At 50.4% G+C, this 22,237-nt stretch overlaps 2 protein-coding genes across 2 annotated transcripts in view; one reads left to right on the top strand and one right to left on the bottom strand.

The window, feature by feature from the left end:
* The window catches only part of INTS1 (integrator complex subunit 1), a 34,957-nt gene extending 20,316 nt beyond the window's left edge, over positions 1 to 14,641 (top strand). The window contains exons 30-49 of the mRNA XM_075285109.1: positions 59 to 157; positions 498 to 622; positions 998 to 1,252; positions 1,826 to 1,985; positions 2,439 to 2,579; positions 3,201 to 3,381; positions 3,678 to 3,801; positions 4,836 to 4,966; positions 5,282 to 5,369; positions 6,228 to 6,454; positions 6,697 to 6,820; positions 7,901 to 8,028; positions 8,277 to 8,469; positions 8,555 to 8,682; positions 8,972 to 9,084; positions 10,136 to 10,249; positions 11,457 to 11,527; positions 12,866 to 12,957; positions 13,269 to 13,378; positions 13,929 to 14,641. Coding sequence (XP_075141210.1) covers positions 59 to 157; positions 498 to 622; positions 998 to 1,252; positions 1,826 to 1,985; positions 2,439 to 2,579; positions 3,201 to 3,381; positions 3,678 to 3,801; positions 4,836 to 4,966; positions 5,282 to 5,369; positions 6,228 to 6,454; positions 6,697 to 6,820; positions 7,901 to 8,028; positions 8,277 to 8,469; positions 8,555 to 8,682; positions 8,972 to 9,084; positions 10,136 to 10,249; positions 11,457 to 11,527; positions 12,866 to 12,957; positions 13,269 to 13,378; positions 13,929 to 14,044 — 2,720 coding nt within the window. The 3' untranslated portion in view covers positions 14,045 to 14,641. The remainder of the gene's footprint in view (positions 1 to 58; positions 158 to 497; positions 623 to 997; positions 1,253 to 1,825; positions 1,986 to 2,438; positions 2,580 to 3,200; positions 3,382 to 3,677; positions 3,802 to 4,835; positions 4,967 to 5,281; positions 5,370 to 6,227; positions 6,455 to 6,696; positions 6,821 to 7,900; positions 8,029 to 8,276; positions 8,470 to 8,554; positions 8,683 to 8,971; positions 9,085 to 10,135; positions 10,250 to 11,456; positions 11,528 to 12,865; positions 12,958 to 13,268; positions 13,379 to 13,928) is intronic.
* Positions 1 to 22,237, bottom strand: part of ELFN1 (extracellular leucine rich repeat and fibronectin type III domain containing 1) — a 694,846-nt gene that overhangs the window by 591,506 nt on the left and 81,103 nt on the right. The window lies entirely within an intron of this gene.

Genomic DNA, 22,237 nt, shown 5'->3' with positions numbered 1-22,237 from the left:
GTGCATGTGAACGGCAGAATAAGAAACGATTATGGAAATGTCTTTTTTTTTTTTTCAGATTACATGGCTCATCTAGTGGAGGTTCAGCATGAGAGAGGTGCCACAGGGGGCCAGACCTTCCATAGTCTGCTCACTGCTTCAATACCACCAAGAAGAGGTAAAAATCTGCTAACCAGCTTGGTAAAGACATAGCATGCATCTGTACAGACATAGTCGCTGTTAAAGGGATTGTCCTGGAATTTCACAACGCTGGTAGAAGGCCGGGGAAGGTGAAACAAAAAAAAAAATGGAATAGCTGCATTACCTATAAAATAACAAGTTTATAGCCTGATCTCTAAAACCCTCCATTGTGCCATTCCTCTGTTACTCCTCCTGGTAATATAGAGAGACATTCAGAACAGCTGAACGGCGCAGGGTCTGGGTGTCAGATCCCTACAGATCAGATGCTGATGGCCTATCTTATGTATATAAATGCTTTTTTCCTTGTTTTTTTTTAGACAGTACAGATGTAGTAAAACGAAAACCGAGCACTGAAGCACCACAAGGACAAGTGCGGCCCAGAGGTCTCACCCAGATCCCAGTACTGGGACCAGAAGACGACTTAGCTGGAATGTTTCTGCAGGTAAGTCCTATAGACCCGCTGACCTATCTCAGACCAAGGACATAGTCTGGTTTGAGAAGGAAGAACTCCAGACACAATTGTACTGACTGTGAACACATCAAATAGAAAAAACTGCGGTGTGTTATTGTAGAAAAGTCACTTGAATAGATCATTAGTATCTGCAGTGTCCTGGCGCAGCGGATCTCCAGGGGGTCCAGGTGTCCCCTGAAGATCTGTTATTGGTTGTCTATCCTAAGGATAATGGAAACCAGAGAACCCCTTTAATATATCTCTGTAATGTCACTATTTATTGCATTGTTTTACATACATACAGTATATACAGTACAATATATGCTTGGCAGGGCATGTATAACTCCAAACTTTGTTTCCCCTCAGCTTTTCCCTCTTAATCCCGACCCCAGATGGCAGAACTCCAATCCAAGACCCATATCCCTTGCCCTGCAGCAAGCACTGGGTCAGGAGCTGGCTCGTATCCGACAGGGGAACACTCAGCTGACCGGTATCGCGGTGCGTTTGCTGCAGGCCGTGGCTGCGCTGCTCAGCTCTCCTCATAGCGGGGCTCTGGTTTTGGCGATGCACAGAAATCATTTCATCTCTTGCCCACTCATGAGGCAACTGTATCAGTATCAGGTGAGCGATAGGATGCATCATGTACTCTGCAGAAACATGAGACTATATAGGGACGTGTTCATAAATTCTTCATTATATAGAGAAGATGAAACAATAGACCTCTTAATTTAAGAACGTGACACTCCAGGGCTGAGGCCGTGTTATGCCTGGTGCAAGGACTGAGGTGTCAGGGCATGGCTCCTGCCTGTGTCATGCTCTACCCTCTCAGGACCTGCACACGTATCGGGTTTGCCAGGAGCTTCCTTTACAGGGAATGTCCAGGATTTGGAGCAGGGATGGTTGTAAAAGAAAACAACCTACGTTACCCTATTTTCAGTGCTCCATTATCCTGTCCCCCTCTCGTATTTCTTGCAAGAAGCCGCAAAGCTCACATGACCACTGCGACCAATTGTACCTCTCCCTCACCACTGATTTGATCGTAACGGTCCAGTGAGCATTGTGGCACGTGAGGGAAATTGGAGCACCTCTTTTAGAGGATTAATGGGGTGTCTGTGACTCTAAATTCTTCTTCACTGGGTATTGGGCTGTCAAGGGTTACTTTTGGATTATATTCTGGTACCTTTCTCCCTACAGCGCTGTGTGCCCCAGGATACGGCCTTCTCATCACTATTCTTTAAGGTGCTCATGCAGATGCTGCAATGGCTGGACAGTCCTGGTGTGGAGGACGGGCCGCTAAAAGCGCAACTCAAGTCCTTCGCTACCCAGTATTCATCCAAGCACCGGATCAGTGACGGTATTACGCTCATTTATCGAGATCCTTGTAATCTTATACTTTGTCCAATTTATTTGTGTTTGAGAAAATTAGTGGTGAGTTCTCTGCAAATCACCTGATGACCCTGGTCCCTGTCCCCTATAGTCCCGGCAAACAGATCACTTTGCTGCAGTCTAATGTGGTATTGAATGGTCGACCGTGTAATACAAGGACGGCTGGGGCTAAAACAGAAGCTCCTTGTACAGAACGGCTTTGATTCTTAGAAGGGGGTCCCAAGCAGAAGTGTAGACGGAGGACCCCTTAAAGGGAATATTGTCAGCAGTTGTCTTCTAAGCCATCCCTTTTAATTTAAGGAGTGACTATGACAAGCCTGTATTTGCAGCCAGTCCCTTCTGATTCACTAGAATTAAACATGGAATTTCTTTCTTGCTATTTCTTTTGACATGTGCCGCGTTACTGATCTTTACTCTGCAGTCCGCGGTGGATTTTTGCATTTGGCGGAGGCATTGGCGTTTTGTCGGGAACCGGATGTGATCAATTCCACGCTGTGTGCGATCATCACGACTCTGAAATCTGGAGATAAATGCAATGTGGAACCTGAACTGATGGGCAAAGGTAGGACCCGCACCTATAGGAGTGCTTGGTTTTTTGTTGGATTCGATTTCATTGTATGAGATGCAATACTTTCTTTTAGTTCTTTAGAGTGATCAGGGGGATAACTTAGGGAGTCACTCCCGCACATAAGGTGCTTGTTCCCCAATATGAGGAGCAATACATTATAGCTGGAGGACCTGGTACAGATTTTGCATTGGTAGCTGGGAACCCTCTGCTTTCTTTAGAGGAGCCATGAACCCTCTGGAGAAAGTAAAGCAGAGCAGATGGAGTAAAATGGCACCGAGATAATATATAAGACGATTTGCCACCAATCTCTATCCAGAGTTTGTCCCTTTAAGGCAGGGGTAGGGAATGTACAGCTCTCCGGCTGTTGCAAAACTACAACTCCCAGCATGCATACTGGGTCTGCTGTTCTTGGAACTCCCATGGAAGTGAATGGAGCATGCTGGGAGTTGTAGTTTCACAGCAGCTGGAGAGCCAAAGGTTCCCTATCCCTGCTTTAAGGTATTTTACTGCGCCCAGATATTCAATGCTTTACATAAGAGTTCCAGAGATTCAGGATCTACGGTGTTTTCTATGATTATGATCATTCCTTTTCTTTTGTTATTTCATGGTTCTTAGTTCTCCAAGGTCTGATCGAAGCAAAATCTCCCTACTTAGAAGAGTTTCTGACCGTCCTGCTGTCAGTAACTATAGAAACCACATCGCGATTTACCGCCACCGGCCCTGTCGCTGTGGTGAGCTCTTTACTACTACAGGAGCAAGAGGAGACGCCGGCGAAGAAGGGAAGTGAAAGCTGCAGGTAGGTTGTTCTAGATCAGGGGTAGGGAACGTACGGCTCTCCAGCTGTTGCAAAACTACAACTCCCAGCATGCATGCTTGCTCTGCTGTTGGAACTCCCATGGAAGTGAATGGAGCATGCTGGGAGTTGTAGTTTCACAGCAGCTGGAGAGCCCAAGGTTCCCTACCCCTGTTCTAGATTGTTCTTCACCGTTGTCTTCTATCTGAATGGGCCCTGTTGATTCCATTGCATAAGCAGGGCCCTGGGACTACGTTTGGGGTTCGCTCTTTACTAAGGCTGATTCTTCTGTTCCGTAGCTCTGAAGCTTCTCGTGCCAAACCATCTTCTGGTCTTCTCATTGACTGGCTGGATCTTCTGGACCCTGAGGTTATTAGCAGTTGTCCTGACTTGCAGCAGAGGTTGTTATTCTCATGGAATAAGGTATGACCCTACATATGGAGATGGCTGAGCCGACGGCCTGACTCTCCTCCTGACTTGCCTGTTCAGCGTCCAGGCTATTGTGCCATCAGCTTGTCTTCTGAGAACAAAAGGATCGAGCAGTTACAATCCAGCCATCGATCCTTATCTCCCCCTTAAAGGGATTCTACCATTAAAACCTTTTTTTGTGGATAAGACGTTGGAATAGACTTTAGAAAGTCTATTCATCTCTTACCTTTAGACGTGGTCTCCGCTGCGCCGTTCCTTAGAAATACCGTTTTTTACCGGTATGCAAATGAGTTCTCTTGCAGTGATGGGGGCGGGCCCTAGTGCTCAAACAGCAATGAGGGCGTCCCCACCACTGCCAAAGAAGCGTCTCCAGCGCCGCCTCGTTCTTCGTCTGCAGCGTCATATTCAATGTCTTCTTCCGGCACAGGCTTGTAACTTCTAGCAGAGCAGACTGCACAGGCCACGGGAAAATGGCCGCTAACAATACTGTGCAAGCGGCCATTTTCCCGTGACCTGTGCGCCTGCGCAGTCTGCTCTGCCCGAGGCCTAGAAGTTACGAGCCTGCGCCGGAGAAGACCCTGAAGATGACGCTGCAGACGAAGAAGGAGGCGGCGCTGGAGACGCTTCTCTGGCAGCGGTGGGGACACCCTCATCGCTGCGAGAGAACTCATTTGCACACCGGTAAAAAACGATATTTCTAAGGAACGGCGCAGCGGAGACCACGTCTAAAGGTAAGAAACGAATAGCCTTTCTAAAGGTTATTCCGACGTCCTATCCACAAAATAAAAGGTTTTAATGGTAGAATCCCTTTAAATCCTCTGTTAGGGTAGAGTTGGGAGGATCCCCATAAATTTAAAGGTTGGCCAAACCCATTGAAATCAGCATGTTAGAGTAACATACCTCTAATGGGTACAGGTGGGGGGTTTAGGGCAGAATGTCAGACATGCTGATGGGTAAATTCTAAACAGATTCTTATTGTATGTTAGTGATACGTTGGTGCTTTTGTTATCTAATGTTCTGTCCTCCAGGTAAAGTCACCCTCAGGGTCACAGTCTCCTTCCTTCCGACCTTACCTTCTGGCTCTTCTGACCCACCAGTCTAATTGGAGCACCTTACACCAGTGTATAAGTATCCTGCTGAGCAAGCACCGAGAGCAGAGGTGAGCGCTCACTCACTTATTTATTACGTTTTGTTAGGCTTGGTCTGAGTTGTAATGGAAGAATACTAAATCGGATTTGGGATTGCTTAAAGGGCTTTTCCAGAATGATAACCTATCCACATATCTAGGCTAGCTTAGCAGTATCTGATCCATAGAGGTTGGACCTGATCCCTCAATGATCGTTCATTTTAGTCAATCCCTTCCACCTCGGTGCTAAACTGAGCAGTGATTGGTTTCCAGAGATGGACCCCTCCCCCGCGCATTTATGTCCTGCAAAAATCTGCTCTAATAAAATGATCTTTTGTTTCTGCTCAGATTTGATCCATCAGACTCTTTGGACTTCTTATGGGCTTGTGTTCATATCCCACGAATATGGCAAGGAAGAGACCAGCGCACCCCACAGGTACAATATTGGAAAATGTTTTCCTTGCACCAGTTTGCCATTGATTTTCTTCTTTTTAAACTGCCCAGCAGATAGATAGGTTACTGTCACCAGAACCAGCATATCACCCCAGCCCTGCAGATAGATAGGTTACTGTCACCAGAACCAGCATATCACCCCAGCCCTGCAGATAGATAGGTTACTGTCACCAGAACCAGCATATCACCCCAGCCCTGCAGATAGATAGGTTACTGTCACCAGACCCAGCATATCACCCCAGCCCTGCAGATAGATAGGTTACTGTCACCAGAACCAGCATATCACCCCAGCCCTGCAGATAGATAGGTTACTGTCACTAGAACCAGCATATCACCCCAGCCCTGCAGATAGATAGGTTACTGTCACCAGAACCAGCATATCACCCCACCCCTGCAGATAGATAGGTTACTGTCACCAGATCCAGCATATCACCCCAGCCCTGCAGATAGATAGGTTACTGTCACCAGAACCACCATATCAACCCAGCCCTGCAGATAGATAGATTACTGTCACCAGAACCAGCATATCACCCCAGCCCTGCAGATAGATAGGTTACTGTCACCAGAACCAGCATATCAACCCAGCCCTGCAGATAGATAGGTTAGTGTCACCAGAACCAGCATATCACCCCAGCCCTGCAGATAGATAGGTTACTGTCACCAGAACCAGCATATCACCCCAGCCCTGCAGATAGATAGGTTACTGCCACCAGAACCAGCATATCACCCCAGCCCTGCAGATAGATAGGTTACTGTCACCAGAACCAGCATATCACCCCAGCCCTGCAGATAGATAGGTTACTGTCACTCCCTTTAATATATTTCTGTATTTCTGCCACAGAAGGGTCGAGAGGAGTTTGTGTTGCAGCTGAAAGCTTCGGAGCTCATTTGCCTCGTGGACCTTATTATCACAGAGTCAGAGACCCGCAGTCAGGGGTCGGAGGAAACCTCTTACCCACTGATCCAGTCTCGCCTTCCGCTACTAATAAACTGTTGCCACGGTAACCAGGAGAGCATCAGAAAGGTTATGGAGCATTTAGCGAACTGTATAAAGCGATGGGGAAACAGGTGAGAGGCCGAAGGCTTTATGTCGCGTCCCCTCTCCGTAAGCCTGAGCATTATCATTATACCAGTCTGTCGTCTTCTGAGTGTTATCGGGTTGTTTCGCCAAAGCCGTGTAAGATTTTCGTTGGATTGTAGCGTTAAGCAAACACATTTGTTACCTGATCCTCTCAATAGATTCTCGGTTATTACAAGCGTTGATCTTAAAGGTCACCCTAAATCCTCTAATGCAGTGTTTATCTCTCCAGTTCTTTAGGGAAGCATTGCCGAGACTTCTTACTGCAGCTTTATCTGCAGCTGCCGGAGATGATCACGCCAGTGCCCGAAATCTTACTGACCAGTGACGGCGCCAACGACAGCAGCACCTGTAAGGTAAGGAACACAACGTAAAATGCAAAATGCACCCAAAAAGCAGCTATGTCTTGCATCAGTCGGACACTTTAGATGCTGCGATCCCTGTTGTCTGCTGGAATGTCAGTTCTTGTATCCGCCGTTCCATCGGTTGCACCAGGACTGGCGGGACCCACAAGAGTCTGGAACCTGGATATTACTGTGGTTAAGGTTACACAAGGATTAATATATAGTTTGTGGCAAAAGACTCCGTCTAAATGAAAACCTATACATTGAAATCCCAGCTTAAGAGTCCAGTGGGCGGTCCTAGCCAGCCTTTCATATATGAAATTGTGAGTAGAACCGCCCACTGGACTCCTAAGCCTGATGTGAGTAGGACAGGTGCCCTTTGCTAGGTTTTCAAGGAATATTGTAATCCAAGTAACTAGGCATATGGCATGTCCTTATCACTGGCCGGGGTCTGACCTCTGGGATTGCAGCCGATCCTTAAACTGGAAGAATTGAAGTCTCTTTAGGATTTCTTCTGCACCCGACCACCTGCTGTAAGAATAATGGTGGATTTCTAGTGTCTGCATCCAATGGTCTAGTCCTACATCCATGTTCAATAGATAAGATAAGATAATCCTTTAATAGTCCCTCCGTTCCTGCTGGATTAGGGTTTACAGGATCTTTACACTATAGATAATATAGATATTGGATCTGCGACTGAATCACAATCCACCCAAGACCAAGCAGGACACGTATGGGATGGAATTTGGTGCCGATTTTGAGGCAAAATCCTCCATGCGGACTTACCCATGCAGGACTTATTTCTCACAGATACTACAGAGGATATATAACTTATTAATGAGGCTTTAGTGTTAATCCTGAGTCCTGGCCTGGTTCCCATATGATCAGTAAGGACTATACGGACGCCGTATCCCTGCCAAGCATAAAACACTTGCATTTGGCTCCTGCGACCTTACGACTCCCGTAGAGGTTAGCAGATAAGCCAGTGTTTCCTTGCGTCCTCCCCTTGGAGTCCGTCCTGCTCACGTTGACATGTTTTTCTGCCGCTCCTATCTGGTTAACGTTCTCGCTTTCCCACCTTGTTCCTGTCAGATGGACGGTCTCATCCACCGCTTCATTACACTTCTGGCCGACACCAGTGACTGCAAGGAGACTCGAATGTCAGATGCCAATATGGCCTGCCGTAAGCTCGCCGTGGCACATCCCATCCTGCTGCTAAGGTACGGTGTCTGCTGAGATACATAGGGATCGCTTGTTTCCTCCGTCAGCACCTGGCCAGGTCATTTGTAGGCCGTGGGGAAGAATTCTCATCCTCTTTGTGTGGAGTTGGAAACGTTACTGACTTGGTTACTTTTATATACATACATTCTAAACTGGACAACCCCGCCCAGTTGTATCTTTGATGATGTTTATTGCTAATTTGTGTCTGGTTGTCTCGTGTATAATCTCGCTAACCTTATTCCATTAGACATTTACCAATGATTGCCGCCCTGCTTCACGGCCGCGTGCACCTCAATTTCCACGAGTTTCGTCAGCAGAACCATCTCACCTTCTTCACGCACGTCTTGGGCATTCTGGAACTTCTTCAGCCCCAGGTTTTCCACAGTGAATATCAAGATGCCTTGTGGGACTGTCTTATCTCCTTCATCAAACTTTTACAGGTACGCTGCACTGCTCACTGGTGCCCAAATATAGACAAGGGTGCAGGTGAGCCGAGAACTAATAAAGGATGTTCCGTCTGCTTAGAATTACAGAAAGTATTCCAGACAGCTGGGCGGATTTATCAGTAAGTTTGTCCAGTTCATCCACAAGTACATCACGTGCGACGCTCAGGCCGCGGTGTCTTTCCTGCAGAAACACTCGGACCCCCTTCAGTAAGTGCGCTCAGTCCTCTTCCCCCCGGTGTCCCATATGTATATAGTAATCATTTCTTCTTACTACAAGCTTTGTCCATGTTCTCCAATATCATTGGATTCTGGACACATAATGTGACTGTAATGAATTAGCTCTTAGATTGGTGTTGACAGCTATTCCTTCTAACTCCTTCATGCACATGCACACTCAGTTCGCTAAGCATACAAGTGTCATTCACAAGTAGAGGGGAAATAATCCTCTGTTAGTAGTTATCTTGAGAGTAATTGTTTCTTCATGTATTTCCTCCAGTGGTTTGTCATCTGAGAACAATGACCTGACGGCCCTCAAGTCTCTCCTGGCCGGTCTGAGCTTACCCAGCAGAGGCGGCACTTTGGAGAAGAGTTCAGACGAAGAGAAGGAAGGTATAACTTCATTTGTGCCCCTCATGTACCCCCTATCCAGGATAAGGGCAGTATATTCATAAGAACTTGGTGGTAAGCATGAGACACTGGTGGCCAAAAATCCATCAAGTTGGACTGTCTTGCAGAACATCGAGGTGTGACATCTTGTGATTGCAATGTGACCTCATTGACTTTCCTGAGCTGTACTGAATGCTGTGCGGCCCCTGGCCCCGGTCACCGTGCGGCCCCAGTCACCATGCGGCCCCCGGCCCCAGTGGTTGTATAGGATTATGAAGACATGGCTGCTTCCCTTCAGAAACCTCACCACCCCTATCCATTGGTTGTGTCTTGTACTGAATCTCTGTTCCATTGAAGTGACTTTGGCTCGGCTGCAGGCCCCCACATAACCTATGGTGTGGCAGTATTTGATAGACAGTAGCCATGTCTGTATAATCCTGTGCAACGCATTTAAAGGGGAATTCAGTAGGTTCAGCCATCAGTTGAAAATCAGTGAGGGTCCAACATCCAGGACCCCTGAGGATCAGCTGTTGAAGCTGCATAGGTCCTCCCTGAGGGACATTTCCGCTTCATAGGCCCAGTGACGTCACATGGCCTGATCACAACTCAGTCCCATTCAAATGAATAGGCTGAACTGTAATACAAAGCACAGTCACTGTATGTACGGATCTGAGCTTAGCAAGTACTGAAGAGGCCGCAGGACTCACCCGAATACTGCAGCTGATCATCTAGGGGCCCAGGTTTCAGACCACTGCCGATTTTTAATTGATCCGTTAAAGTCCCAGAAAACCCCTTTAACAATAAATCAATCCCTGGGCAGCTCCGAGGTCTCGTCTAAGACCTGTGAAGTCACTTAGAAGTATGACTACATGTGACTCCTAATGTATCTGCTGGAGCATGCGGACATATAATGTAATAGTACAGCCCTATATAGTAGATGTAACTTTCACAAGGCCAGGTATGATGATTGCACGCCATGGAGTAATTCTGTGCTGCACTTATGGTCATTATGGACTCTGTATATTGAGCGGTTTTCCTTTTTATTTTGGCACAGATGAACCGGCCGCAGGCTCCCTTCCCCTGGTCAGTGTGTCCATGTTCACACCTTTAACAGCTGCCGAGATGGCTCCTTACCTCAAAAGAATCTCTCGCAGTCACACGGTGGAGGGTAAGCATTGGGTTGTGTGATAGCAGAGCGCCCTCTAGAGCTCTGAGCCGACACTGCACACAGGTCATGGGAGGAGCTTTGACTACTATAAAGACGGTCACATTAGATGGAAGTCGACCTAACCTGGCAGTGTGTTTCAGGGGTGTCTCAAATGAATCTTCTAACTTTATCAGGCACTGACAAATATTCACAAGTGCCTATTGTGGTTGTCACTTGATTGGGGCTGAGCTGAGTTTCCCTGCACAGCATGGCCGCTTATTGTGGGGTTGGTGTCTACCACCTCCAAACTCTCTTCTAAAACACTTGCCTGTTGCTATAAGTCCAGTTAGTGAGGCAGTGAACATCCCTATGTGACCAGCACAGGCCACCGCACCACCGCCCCCGCTGCACAGAACAGGTTTGTTGGGACTTATCCCTGGGATAGGTCATCAGTTTGTGATGGTTGGGGGTCGGAGGCCTCAACGATCGGCTATTTAGAGGCCAAAAACGCTGAATCCTCCCCCTGCTTTTGCAATAACATTGCTTTTATTGGTTAGATGATAGTGCAGCAGCTCAGTCCTTTCCAAGTGAATTGGACTGAGTTGCAATACCAAGCATAATCCCCTACAACATATCAGGGATTTTGGCGACTGTAGATTCTCATCCTAAAATTTCCCCGTCCTTCCAGCGGCTTTTGCCTTCCATATTGTACATGGACACGGATTGGCGGTAATATGTTGCCGCGTCTCCTCACCCACAGGCTACAAAGACTTGTGATATTTCAGAACCTTTAGGAGATCGCCGCCGCCTGAATTTATTAGAGAGAATTTTAGAAAGAGCCAAATATAATTAAAGAGATCCCAGAAGCGATCAAGATCTATTGAGTGCGGTTTTTTTTATATATTTTCTTTCTGTACCGCACCTCCGTTACACCGCTGGTAATTCGATGTCCGCGGCTGCGTCCGCCCGCAATCTGATCAGTTCTTGAAAGGCAAAGCATTGCCCGGGGCTGTGTGAGGCGTGCAGAGCGGCCAGCTGGGCCCCTTCTCTCCGGATCCATGCCGATCTGTCATCGCACTTCATCCTCTCCGCAAAAATGAATTGCTTGATTGAAAGACTGTGTTGTGTCCCGGCCGCCGCTTGTGTCACGCTGACCCGGCTTCTCCCCGGCGTCTGCGTCTGATGGATTTAAGTTGATGTGTCTTGGACTTGTTTCCTTTTCTTGTAGACACCCTGCAGGTCCTGAACGACATAGATGAAATGTCCACGCGGAGGCCTGAAATCCTCTCCTTCTTTGCAGTGAGTATGTCCGAGCCGTCCATGAGCGAATGCTGCAGATAAACGTGCACAGTTGTACGGTATGATTTACCAATTTATCTGACACGACCCGTCGCATCAGGATCAATAACCATGTCCAAGTGATTGCATTGCTGTTACCTACTACATGTGGGGGGGGCTGTTATGTATAAAAGCATTGAGATCCTATTCTAGAGCCCCTGTGCATGTTGTATAGCCATAAACCTCTGTATTAGGGTAGTAAATCTCCTCCGCAGAGTTATTAGCAGATCGGATTGTAAAACTAGGGGTTGTTCCCCTCTACAGTATGTAAGAAGTCTCTGACTGTGGCAGACCAGGTCCGTCTATACCTTACGAGACCTATTTATTTTGCTGTGTAATACCAGATTTCCCCTGCAGTGGCCACCCTAACAACTTCTATTTAAAGGGATTTTCTGGACTTTAATTGATGGCCGGTCATCATATGAAGATCAGCAGGGGTCTGGCACACGTGGTCACGTGATGTCACGTTCATTGGTCATGTGGCCTGCTTGCAGCTCAGTCCCATTCAAGAGATTCAAGTGCTCATCCTAGTGCTGTTGTTTGTATAGTGGCTGTACTTGGTATTGCAGCTCATGCCCATTCATTTCAATGGCCATATGAGCAATGGGCATGGTACTGGCCTGAGAAGAGGAAGTGGGGCGCACACAACAGATTGGCAGGGGTCCCGGGTGTCAGACTTTACTGATCTAATATTGGTGGCCTATCCCAAGGTTAGGGTATTGATATCCTAATCCCAGAAAATCCCTTTAAAATGGTGATGTCTTCATTAACGAGAATAGAAAAGCTTTCTTCCAGAACAGCGCCACTCCTGTCCATGGACACCTGTAGTACTGCGGCTGGACCACATACACTTCAGTGTAGCTGATCTGCAAAACCAGACACGAACTTTCGGCCAGTGGGGTGATTTTTTTTGGAGAAAAGCAGCCATGTTTGTCTTATCCCGTCCCACTGAATAGTTTATAGGAAAATAAAATCCAGACTGAATCTGTCAGTGCAATGGTTTTACCTTCTGCACATCAGTCGGAGCCGGGATTACGTCCGTGTTTGCTTGTGAAGTGAGCTGTGTGTAATTTCCTAAACCTCCAAGTATTCCTGGTGGGCCTGGTTCATCCTAGTGACACAGCAGGGGGCGCCGCCATCTTGTTCTATGCCAATACAGTGTAACGAGGGAGCGGGAGGCGGGTCGGCTCGTCTGTGATCTTCTGATCTCAGTATGGGGGAGAATCAATGTTGTGCACCGCGCGCTTCCTTTATTGCAGATCTGCTGAGAGTCGCTTGCCTCTTCTTTCTCTCTTACAGAGTGATTTTCAGCGTCTTATGAGCTCCACGGAGGAATCGTGTCGCAACCAAGCCTTCGCCCTGGCCTTGCGCGCCATTCAGTGTAATCCCAGGTGAGATTCGCAGCGTCGCGCTCGCTTCAGGTTTTCCCTTGTATTCAGCTCTCTGTAGCTTCAGATACCTACGTGGACGGCATATTAACCATCACAAGCCCAAACACAGCAGGGCGCGCTTACGTTTCATGGGGGGGGGGTACACAGTTTGAGGCTCTCTGCTGCCCCCTTGTGGATGCGCTGTTTTACATTCAGTCTATGCTCTGGCCGTCACTAGCTTAGTGTTCACACCATATATGCATTTGGCACCATTGCACCCCCGTATACACGTACCCCTTCTTGTTACTGACTCCTCCCTCTCTTGTGCCCAGTATTGCCGCAGACTTCCTCCCTACCTTCATGTACTGTTTGGGCAGCAGAGATTTCGAAGTGGTGCAGACGGCGCTGAGGAATCTGCCCGAGTACACGTTACTCTGCCAGGGTAAGTCTTACTGATCCGTTTCGTCTGCGGTCAGAGACCCAAATGTATAGAAAGAGCCATATTTGGGTAGATTTGTTGCCCAGGACTTTCTCCTCTTAAGCAAAATTCCAGTTAACAGAGGCCCACTTAAAGGGATTGTCCAGGATCTGATGACCTATCCACAGAATACGACGTCAATATCAAATTGGTCAAGGTCCAGCATCCGTACCCCGTACTAATCAGCTGATGTGGCCGCCAGGGACCATATACGAAGTATGGAGTCCCATACACTGTATACAGGACCCGACTCTGTACACTGTAGAGTGGTAGAGCCTGAAACTGCAGCCTCGTCCCATTTTCCTACATAGGAGCTGAGTTGTTTCCGGTCATATACTTACGGTAGTATGTCGTCTAGCGGCCGCATCAGCTGATCAGTGCAGGATTTGGGTGTCGGAAATCTGGCCAAGTCCTGATCAGCTGATATTGATGTCCTAATGAAACAATAGACAAAAAGAAAAAAAATCATAAAAATTTTGTAAAAATTGTCTAATTTTCTACCCTGTCCCCGCAGAGCACGCCGCCATACTACTGCACCGAGCCTTCCTTGTGGGGATGTACGGACAGATGGACACCAGCCCTCAGATTTCTGAAGCCTTGAAGCTCCTTCACATGGAGGCCATGGTGTAAAAAACACAACTAGGACTTTGGTCTTAATGGAGGAGAACGCTGCGATGTGGAATCGGTCGTGTCATTATTTTATATGAAACTAGTATCTGACTCCATCATGGATCAGCCCTGCCATAAGAACTGGCACCCGGACGGTAGTGTCAGAGGACAGACCTCATACAGACGCGTTACCCCGGAACCCCCTGGGATGGGCAACGACATCCCTGGCAAGACCATCACAGGAAACCTATCGCTGCCGAGCTTAAAGGGTTAACCCCTATCAGGTCATATTCCCGAAAATGAAAAATATCAAAATGTGTCAATTTCTGCGACTTCTCCCCTCTCAAAAAAAATAATGGTGCCCAAAAATATTCTTTACACCGCTCTGTAGGGGGAAATATCAGAACGTTATGGGGGTCGGAACAGGGCGGCGCAACGAAAGGCTAAAGCGAGAGAAATTTGGTGTTGCCGTGACACTCACGATAAGAGTAATGTCAGATTAGAAAATGCTGCAAATGTGAACTGTGTCCAACTCCATCCCATTCTGACTTTTTTTTCCATCTACTTAGAACATTGTACAAAAAAAAACCACCGTGACGGCTGAGAAGCGACGCGTCACCATTTTTTTATGTATTAAAACCAAATATTTCACAATTTTCTAGTCTTATTTTCTTATTTATTTTTTTTTCTGTCCCTGATTATGGGGGCGGCCATCTTGCCTGAGTTTCTCCTCTGCTCCGTTTACAGCATTTAGTGATCTGCTTTACAGCACAGGTGGGAATTAATCTGGAGTGAAGTCATTGAGGTCTATGGGAGAGTTTTCTAGATCTGCTCGGTGCAGGGAGGGGGCGGAGATAAGCTGTGACATCATCTATTGTCAGTAGTGATGTCATGATTGGTCAGTGGTGTTATCTTCTATTATAATACAGTGTGGTGTAAATGAAGTGACTGCTGCAAAGAGCTTTACAAAATGAGCGTCTATTATAAGGGGAAATTGCAGGATTGTTATTATTATTTTTTTTTAATACAGATAGGTTCACACTAGTCTGTTGATGGAGCAGAACAACGGACATACACTCACCGGCCACTTTATTAGGTACACCTGTCCAACTGCTCGTTAACACTTAATTTCTAATCAGCCAATCACAGGGCGGCAACTCAGTGCATTTAGGCATGTAGACATGGTCAAGACAATCTCTTGCAGTTCAAACCGAGCATCAGTATGGGGAAGAAAGGTGATTTGAGTGCCTTTGAACGTGGCATGGTTGTTGGTGCCAGAAGGGCTGGTCTGAGTATTTCAGAAACTGCTGATCTACTGGGATTTTCACGCACAACCATCTCTAGGGTTTACAGAGAATGGTCCGAAAAAGAAAAAACATCCAGTGAGCGGCAGTTCTGTGGGCGGAAATGCGTTGTTGATGCCAGAGGTCAGAGGAGAATGGCCAGACTGGTTCGAGCTGATAGAAAGGCAACAGTGACTCAAATAGCCACCCGTTACAACCACGGTAGCCAGAAGAGCATCTCTGAACGCCGCACAGTACGTCCAACTTTGAGGCTACAGATGGGCTACAGCAGCAGAAGACCACACCGGGTGCCACTCCTTTCAGCTAAGAACAGGAAACTGAGGCTACAATTTGCACAAGCTCATCGAAATTGGACAATTGAAGATTGGAAAAACGTTGCCTGGTCTGAGGAGTCTCGATTTCTGCTGCGACATTCGGATGGTAGGGTCAGAATTTGGCGTCAACAACATGAAAGCATGGATCCATCCTGCCTTGTATCGGTAACGGTTCAGGCTGGTGGTGGTGGTGTCATGGTGTGGGGAATATTTTCTTGGCACTCTTTGGGCCCCTTGGTACCAATTGAGCATCGTTGCAACGCCAAAGCCTACCTGAGTATTGTTGCTGACCATGTCCATCCCTTTATGACCACAATGTACCCAACATCTGATGGCTACTTTCAGCAGGATAATGCAATGCCATGTCATAAAGCTGGAATCATCTCAGACTGGTTTCTTGAACATGACAATGAGTTCACTGTACTCCAATGGCCTCCACAGTCACCAGATCTCAATCCAATAGAGGAGCATCTTTGGGATGTGGTGGAACGGGAGATTCGCATCATGGATGTGCAGCCGACAAATCTGCGGCAACTGTGTGATGCCATCATGTCAATATGGACCAAAATCTCTGAGGAATGCTTCCAGCACCTTGTTGTATCTATGCCACGAAGAATTGAGGCAGTTCTGAAGGCAAAAGGGGGTCCAACCCGTTACTAGCATGGTGTACCTAATAAAGTGGCCGGTGAGTGTATAGACCGCTATAGTAAGTAGACACGAACAGAGCCCGATGGTCCTCATTGACTATTTATTACTGGGTTCCCATTTGGCCGATTTTTGACAAAATGACTCTGCCGCTCTTGAGAGTCCAGTTGCATGCTGGGAGTTGTAGTTCCACAACACTCGTAGATCACTGAATCCTGGATGGGTGGCCGAGGGGGTCTATGGGAGAGGGCGACCATGTTGGTGTCTGTCTGACCTGGTTCATAGTGGGTGGTCCCAGTCTGGCACCCCCAGTGTGTGACGCCCCCAGCCCCTAATAGGACACAGAGAGAGGGGCCTAACAAAAGCTCCTGATAATTGGTGTAATGTGAACTGACGCTTTGAAGTTTTTGTGTGTTTTACCAACAAGTCTGCAGCGTGGTCGTGTGAATGTTTTTGTTGCTCCTCTTCCTCCCCCCCAGGACTCCCCACATGTGACTGCTCTCTGCCGCCTGGCTTTGAAGTCTGGGAGGTGAAGGCCGAGCCCCTGACAAGGACTATGTTAGTTTGGGGCTTCGTACCATTCAGTTCTCGCTTCCTACAAGTCTGCCGGCGACCCAGAACTCAGCCTGGCACGAGATGGGGATACCCTGGTGAATACACCCCTGGGGGGTAAAGTTCTGCTCTGGGCAGGGTTTGGCTTTCCAAAACTGATAAAATCTTTAGAAGGTAAAACGGCCTTAAGGGACAGGTCAGAGGTTTTATATCCTGGAAGCCGAATCCTGCACAAGGGCTGCTGCAATCTACAGAGTGAGACTGGGGCCCCGTATAGATGATAGCAGCGTAGTGCAGGAGACTGGGGCCCCGTATAGATGATAGCAGCGTAGTGCAGGAGACTAGGGCCCCGTATAGGTGATAGCAGCGTAGTGCAGGAGACTGGGGCCCCGTATAGCTGATAGCAGCGTAGTGCAGGAGACTGGGGCCCCGTATAGATGCGTAGCAGCGTAGTGCAGGAGACTGGGGCCCCGTATAGATGCGTAGCAGCGTAGTGCAGGAGACTGGGGCCCCGTATAGATGATAGCAGCGTAGTGCAGGAGACTGGGGCCCCGTATAGGTGATAGCAGCGTGGTGCAGGAGACTGGGGCCCCGTATAGATGATAGCAGCGTGGTGCAGGAGACTGGGGCCCCGTATAGATGATAGCAGCGTGGTGCAGGAGACTGGGGCCCCGTATAGATGATAGCAGCGTGGTGCAGGAGACTGGGGCCCCGTATAGATGATAGCAGCGTGGTGCAGGAGACTGGGGCCCCGTATAGCTGATAGCAGCGTGGTGCAGGAGACTGGGGCCCCGTATAGGTGATAGCAGCGTGGTGCAGGGACTGGGGCCCCGTATAGATGATAGCAGCGTAGTGCAGGAGACTGGGGCCCCGTATAGGTGATAGCAGCGTAGTGCAGGAGACTGGGGCCCCGTATAGGTGATAGCAGCGTAGTGCAGGAGACTGGGGCCCCGTATAGATGATAGCAGCGTGGTGCAGGAGACTGGGGCCCCGTATAGATGATAGCAGCGTGGTGCAGGGACTGGGGCCCCGTATAGATGATAGCAGCGTGGTGCAGGAGACTGGGGCCCCGTATAGATGATAGCAGCGTAGTGCAGGAGACTGGGGCCCCGTATAGATGATAGCAGCGTAGTGCAGGAGACTGGGGCCCCGTATAGCTGATAGCAGCGTAGTGCAGGGACTGGGGCCCCGTATAGATGATAGCAGCGTAGTGCAGGGACTGGGGCCCCGTATAGATGATAGCAGCGTGGTGCAGGAGACTGGGGCCCCGTATCGGTGATAGCAGCGTAGTGCAGGGACTGGGGCCCCGTATAGATGATAGCAGCGTAGTGCAGGAGACTGGGGCCCCGTATAGATGATAGCAGCGTGGTGCAGGAGACTGGGGCCCCGTATAGATGATAGCAGCGTAGTGCAGGAGACTGGGGCCCCGTATAGCTGATAGCAGCGTGGTGCAGGAGACTGGGGCCCCGTATAGCTGATAGCAGCGTGGTGCAGGAGACTGGGGCCCCGTATAGGTGATAGCAGCGTAGTGCAGGAGACTGGGGCCCCGTATAGCTGATAGCAGCGTAGTGCAGGAGACTGGGGCCCCGTATAGGTGATAGCAGCGTGGTGCAGGAGACTGGGGCCCCGTATAGCTGATAGCAGCGTAGTGCAGGAGACTGGGGCCCCGTATAGGTGATAGCAGCGTAGTGCAGGAGACTGGGGCCCCGTATAGATGATAGCAGCGTGGTGCAGGAGACTGGGGCCCCGTATAGATGATAGCAGCGTGGTGCAGGAGACTGGGGCCCCGTATAGGTGATAGCAGCGTGGTGCAGGAGACTGGGGCCCCGTATAGCTGATAGCAGCGTGGTGCAGGAGACTGGGGCCCCGTATAGGTGATAGCAGCGTGGTGCAGGGACTGGGGCCCCGTATAGATGATAGCAGCGTAGTGCAGGAGACTGGGGCCCCGTATAGGTGATAGCAGCGTAGTGCAGGAGACTGGGGCCCCGTATAGGTGATAGCAGCGTAGTGCAGGAGACTGGGGCCCCGTATAGATGATAGCAGCGTGGTGCAGGAGACTGGGGCCCCGTATAGATGATAGCAGCGTGGTGCAGGAGACTGGGGCCCCGTATAGGTGATAGCAGCATAGTGCAGGAGACTGGGGCCCCGTACAGGTGATAGCAGCGTAGTGCAGGAGACTGGGGCCCCGTATAGATGATAGCAGCGTAGTGCAGGAGACTGGGGCCCCGTATAGCTGATAGCAGCGTAGTGCAGGAGACTGGGGCCCCGTATAGCTGATAGCAGCGTGGTGCAGGAGACTGGGGCCCCGTATAGATGATAGCAGCGTGGTGCAGGAGACTGGGGCCCCGTATAGATGATAGCAGCGTGGTGCAGGAGACTGGGGCCCCGTATAGATGATAGCAGCGTGGTGCAGGAGACTGGGGCCCCGTATAGCTGATAGCAGCGTGGTGCAGGAGACTGGGGCCCCGTATAGATGATAGCAGCGTAGTGCAGGAGACTGGGGCCCCGTATAGATGATAGCAGCGTAGTGCAGGAGACTGGGGCCCCGTATAGATGATAGCAGCGTAGTGCAGGAGACTGGGGCCCCGTATAGATGATAGCAGCGTAGTGCAGGAGACTGGGGCCCCGTATAGCTGATAGCAGTATATTGCAGGAGACTGGGGCCCCGTATAGCTGATAGCAGCGTAGTGCAGGAGACTGGGGCCCCGTATAGATGATAGCATTGTAGTGCAGGAGACTGGGGCCCCGTATAGGTGATAGCAGCGTAGTGCAGGAGACTGGGGCCCCGTATAGGTGATAGCAGCGTAGTGCAGGAGACTGGGGCCCCGTATAGCTGATAGCAGCGTAGTGCAGGAGACTGGGGCCCCGTATAGCTGATAGCAGCGTAGTGCAGGAGACTGGGGCCCCGTATAGCTGATAGCAGCGTGGTGCAGGAGACTGGGGCCCCGTATAGGTGATAGCAGCGTGGTGCAGGAGACTGGGGCCCCGTATAGATGATAGCAGCATAGTGCAGGAGACTGGGGCCCCGTATAGCTGATAGCAGCGTGGTGCAGGAGACTGGGGCCCCGTATAGGTGATAGCAGCGTAGTGCAGGAGACTGGGGCCCCGTATAGCTGATAGCAGCGTAGTGCAGGAGACTGGGGCCCCGTATAGGTGATAGCAGCGTAGTGCAGGAGACTGGGGCCCCGTATAGATGATAGCAGCGTAGTGCAGGAGACTGGGGCCCCGTATAGATGATAGCAGCGTGGTGCAGGAGACTGGGGCCCCGTATAGATGATAGCAGCGTAGTGCAGGAGACTGGGGCCCCGTATAGCTGATAGCAGCGTGGTGCAGGAGACTGGGGCCCCGTATAGCTGATAGCAGCGTGGTGCAGGAGACTGGGGCCCCGTATAGCTGATAGCAGCGTAGTGCAGGAGACTGGGGCCCCGTATAGATGATAGCAGCGTGGTGCAGGAGACTGGGGCCCCGTATAGATGATAGCAGCGTAGTGCAGGAGACTGGGGCCCCGTATAGGTGATAGCAGCGTAGTGCAGGAGACTGGGGCCCCGTATAGCTGATAGCAGCGTAGTGCAGGAGACTGGGGCCCCGTATAGATGCGTAGCAGCGTAGTGCAGGAGACTGGGGCCCCGTATAGATGCGTAGCAGCGTAGTGCAGGAGACTGGGGCCCCGTATAGATGATAGCAGCGTAGTGCAGGAGACTGGGGCCCCGTATAGGTGATAGCAGCGTGGTGCAGGAGACTGGGGCCCCGTATAGATGATAGCAGCGTGGTGCAGGAGACTGGGGCCCCGTATAGATGATAGCAGCGTGGTGCAGGAGACTGGGGCCCCGTATAGATGATAGCAGCGTGGTGCAGGAGACTGGGGCCCCGTATAGATGATAGCAGCGTGGTGCAGGAGACTGGGGCCCCGTATAGCTGATAGCAGCGTAGTGCAGGAGACTGGGGCCCCGTATAGGTGATAGCAGCGTAGTGCAGGAGACTGGGGCCCCGTATAGGTGATAGCAGCGTGGTGCAGGAGACTGGGGCCCCGTATAGGTGATAGCAGCGTGGTGCAGGGACTGGGGCCCCGTATAGATGATAGCAGCGTAGTGCAGGAGACTGGGGCCCCGTATAGGTGATAGCAGCGTAGTGCAGGAGACTGGGGCCCCGTATAGGTGATAGCAGCGTGGTGCAGGAGACTGGGGCCCCGTATAGATGATAGCAGCGTGGTGCAGGAGACTGGGGCCCCGTATAGATGATAGCAGCGTGGTGCAGGGACTGGGGCCCCGTATAGATGATAGCAGCGTGGTGCAGGAGACTGGGGCCCCGTATAGATGATAGCAGCGTAGTGCAGGAGACTGGGGCCCCGTATAGATGATAGCAGCGTAGTGCAGGAGACTGGGGCCCCGTATAGCTGATAGCAGCGTAGTGCAGGGACTGGGGCCCCGTATAGATGATAGCAGCGTAGTGCAGGGACTGGGGCCCCGTATAGATGATAGCAGCGTGGTGCAGGAGACTGGGGCCCCGTATCGGTGATAGCAGCGTAGTGCAGGGACTGGGGCCCCGTATAGATGATAGCAGCGTAGTGCAGGAGACTGGGGCCCCGTATAGATGATAGCAGCGTGGTGCAGGAGACTGGGGCCCCGTATAGATGATAGCAGCGTAGTGCAGGAGACTGGGGCCCCGTATAGCTGATAGCAGCGTGGTGCAGGAGACTGGGGCCCCGTATAGCTGATAGCAGCGTGGTGCAGGAGACTGGGGCCCCGTATAGGTGATAGCAGCGTAGTGCAGGAGACTGGGGCCCCGTATAGCTGATAGCAGCGTAGTGCAGGAGACTGGGGCCCCGTATAGGTGATAGCAGCGTGGTGCAGGAGACTGGGGCCCCGTATAGCTGATAGCAGCGTAGTGCAGGAGACTGGGGCCCCGTATAGGTGATAGCAGCGTAGTGCAGGAGACTGGGGCCCCGTATAGATGATAGCAGCGTGGTGCAGGAGACTGGGGCCCCGTATAGATGATAGCAGCGTGGTGCAGGAGACTGGGGCCCCGTATAGGTGATAGCAGCGTGGTGCAGGAGACTGGGGCCCCGTATAGCTGATAGCAGCGTGGTGCAGGAGACTGGGGCCCCGTATAGGTGATAGCAGCGTGGTGCAGGGACTGGGGCCCCGTATAGATGATAGCAGCGTAGTGCAGGAGACTGGGGCCCCGTATAGGTGATAGCAGCGTAGTGCAGGAGACTGGGGCCCCGTATAGGTGATAGCAGCGTAGTGCAGGAGACTGGGGCCCCGTATAGATGATAGCAGCGTGGTGCAGGAGACTGGGGCCCCGTATAGATGATAGCAGCGTGGTGCAGGAGACTGGGGCCCCGTATAGGTGATAGCAGCATAGTGCAGGAGACTGGGGCCCCGTACAGGTGATAGCAG

The sequence above is a fragment of the Leptodactylus fuscus genome, chromosome 8, assembly GCF_031893055.1.
Source record: "Leptodactylus fuscus isolate aLepFus1 chromosome 8, aLepFus1.hap2, whole genome shotgun sequence".
In the NCBI taxonomy this organism is placed as follows: Eukaryota; Metazoa; Chordata; class Amphibia; order Anura; family Leptodactylidae; genus Leptodactylus; species Leptodactylus fuscus.
Note: the sequence above shows the minus strand (reverse complement) of the source record. Positions and strands in the feature narration are given on the sequence as shown.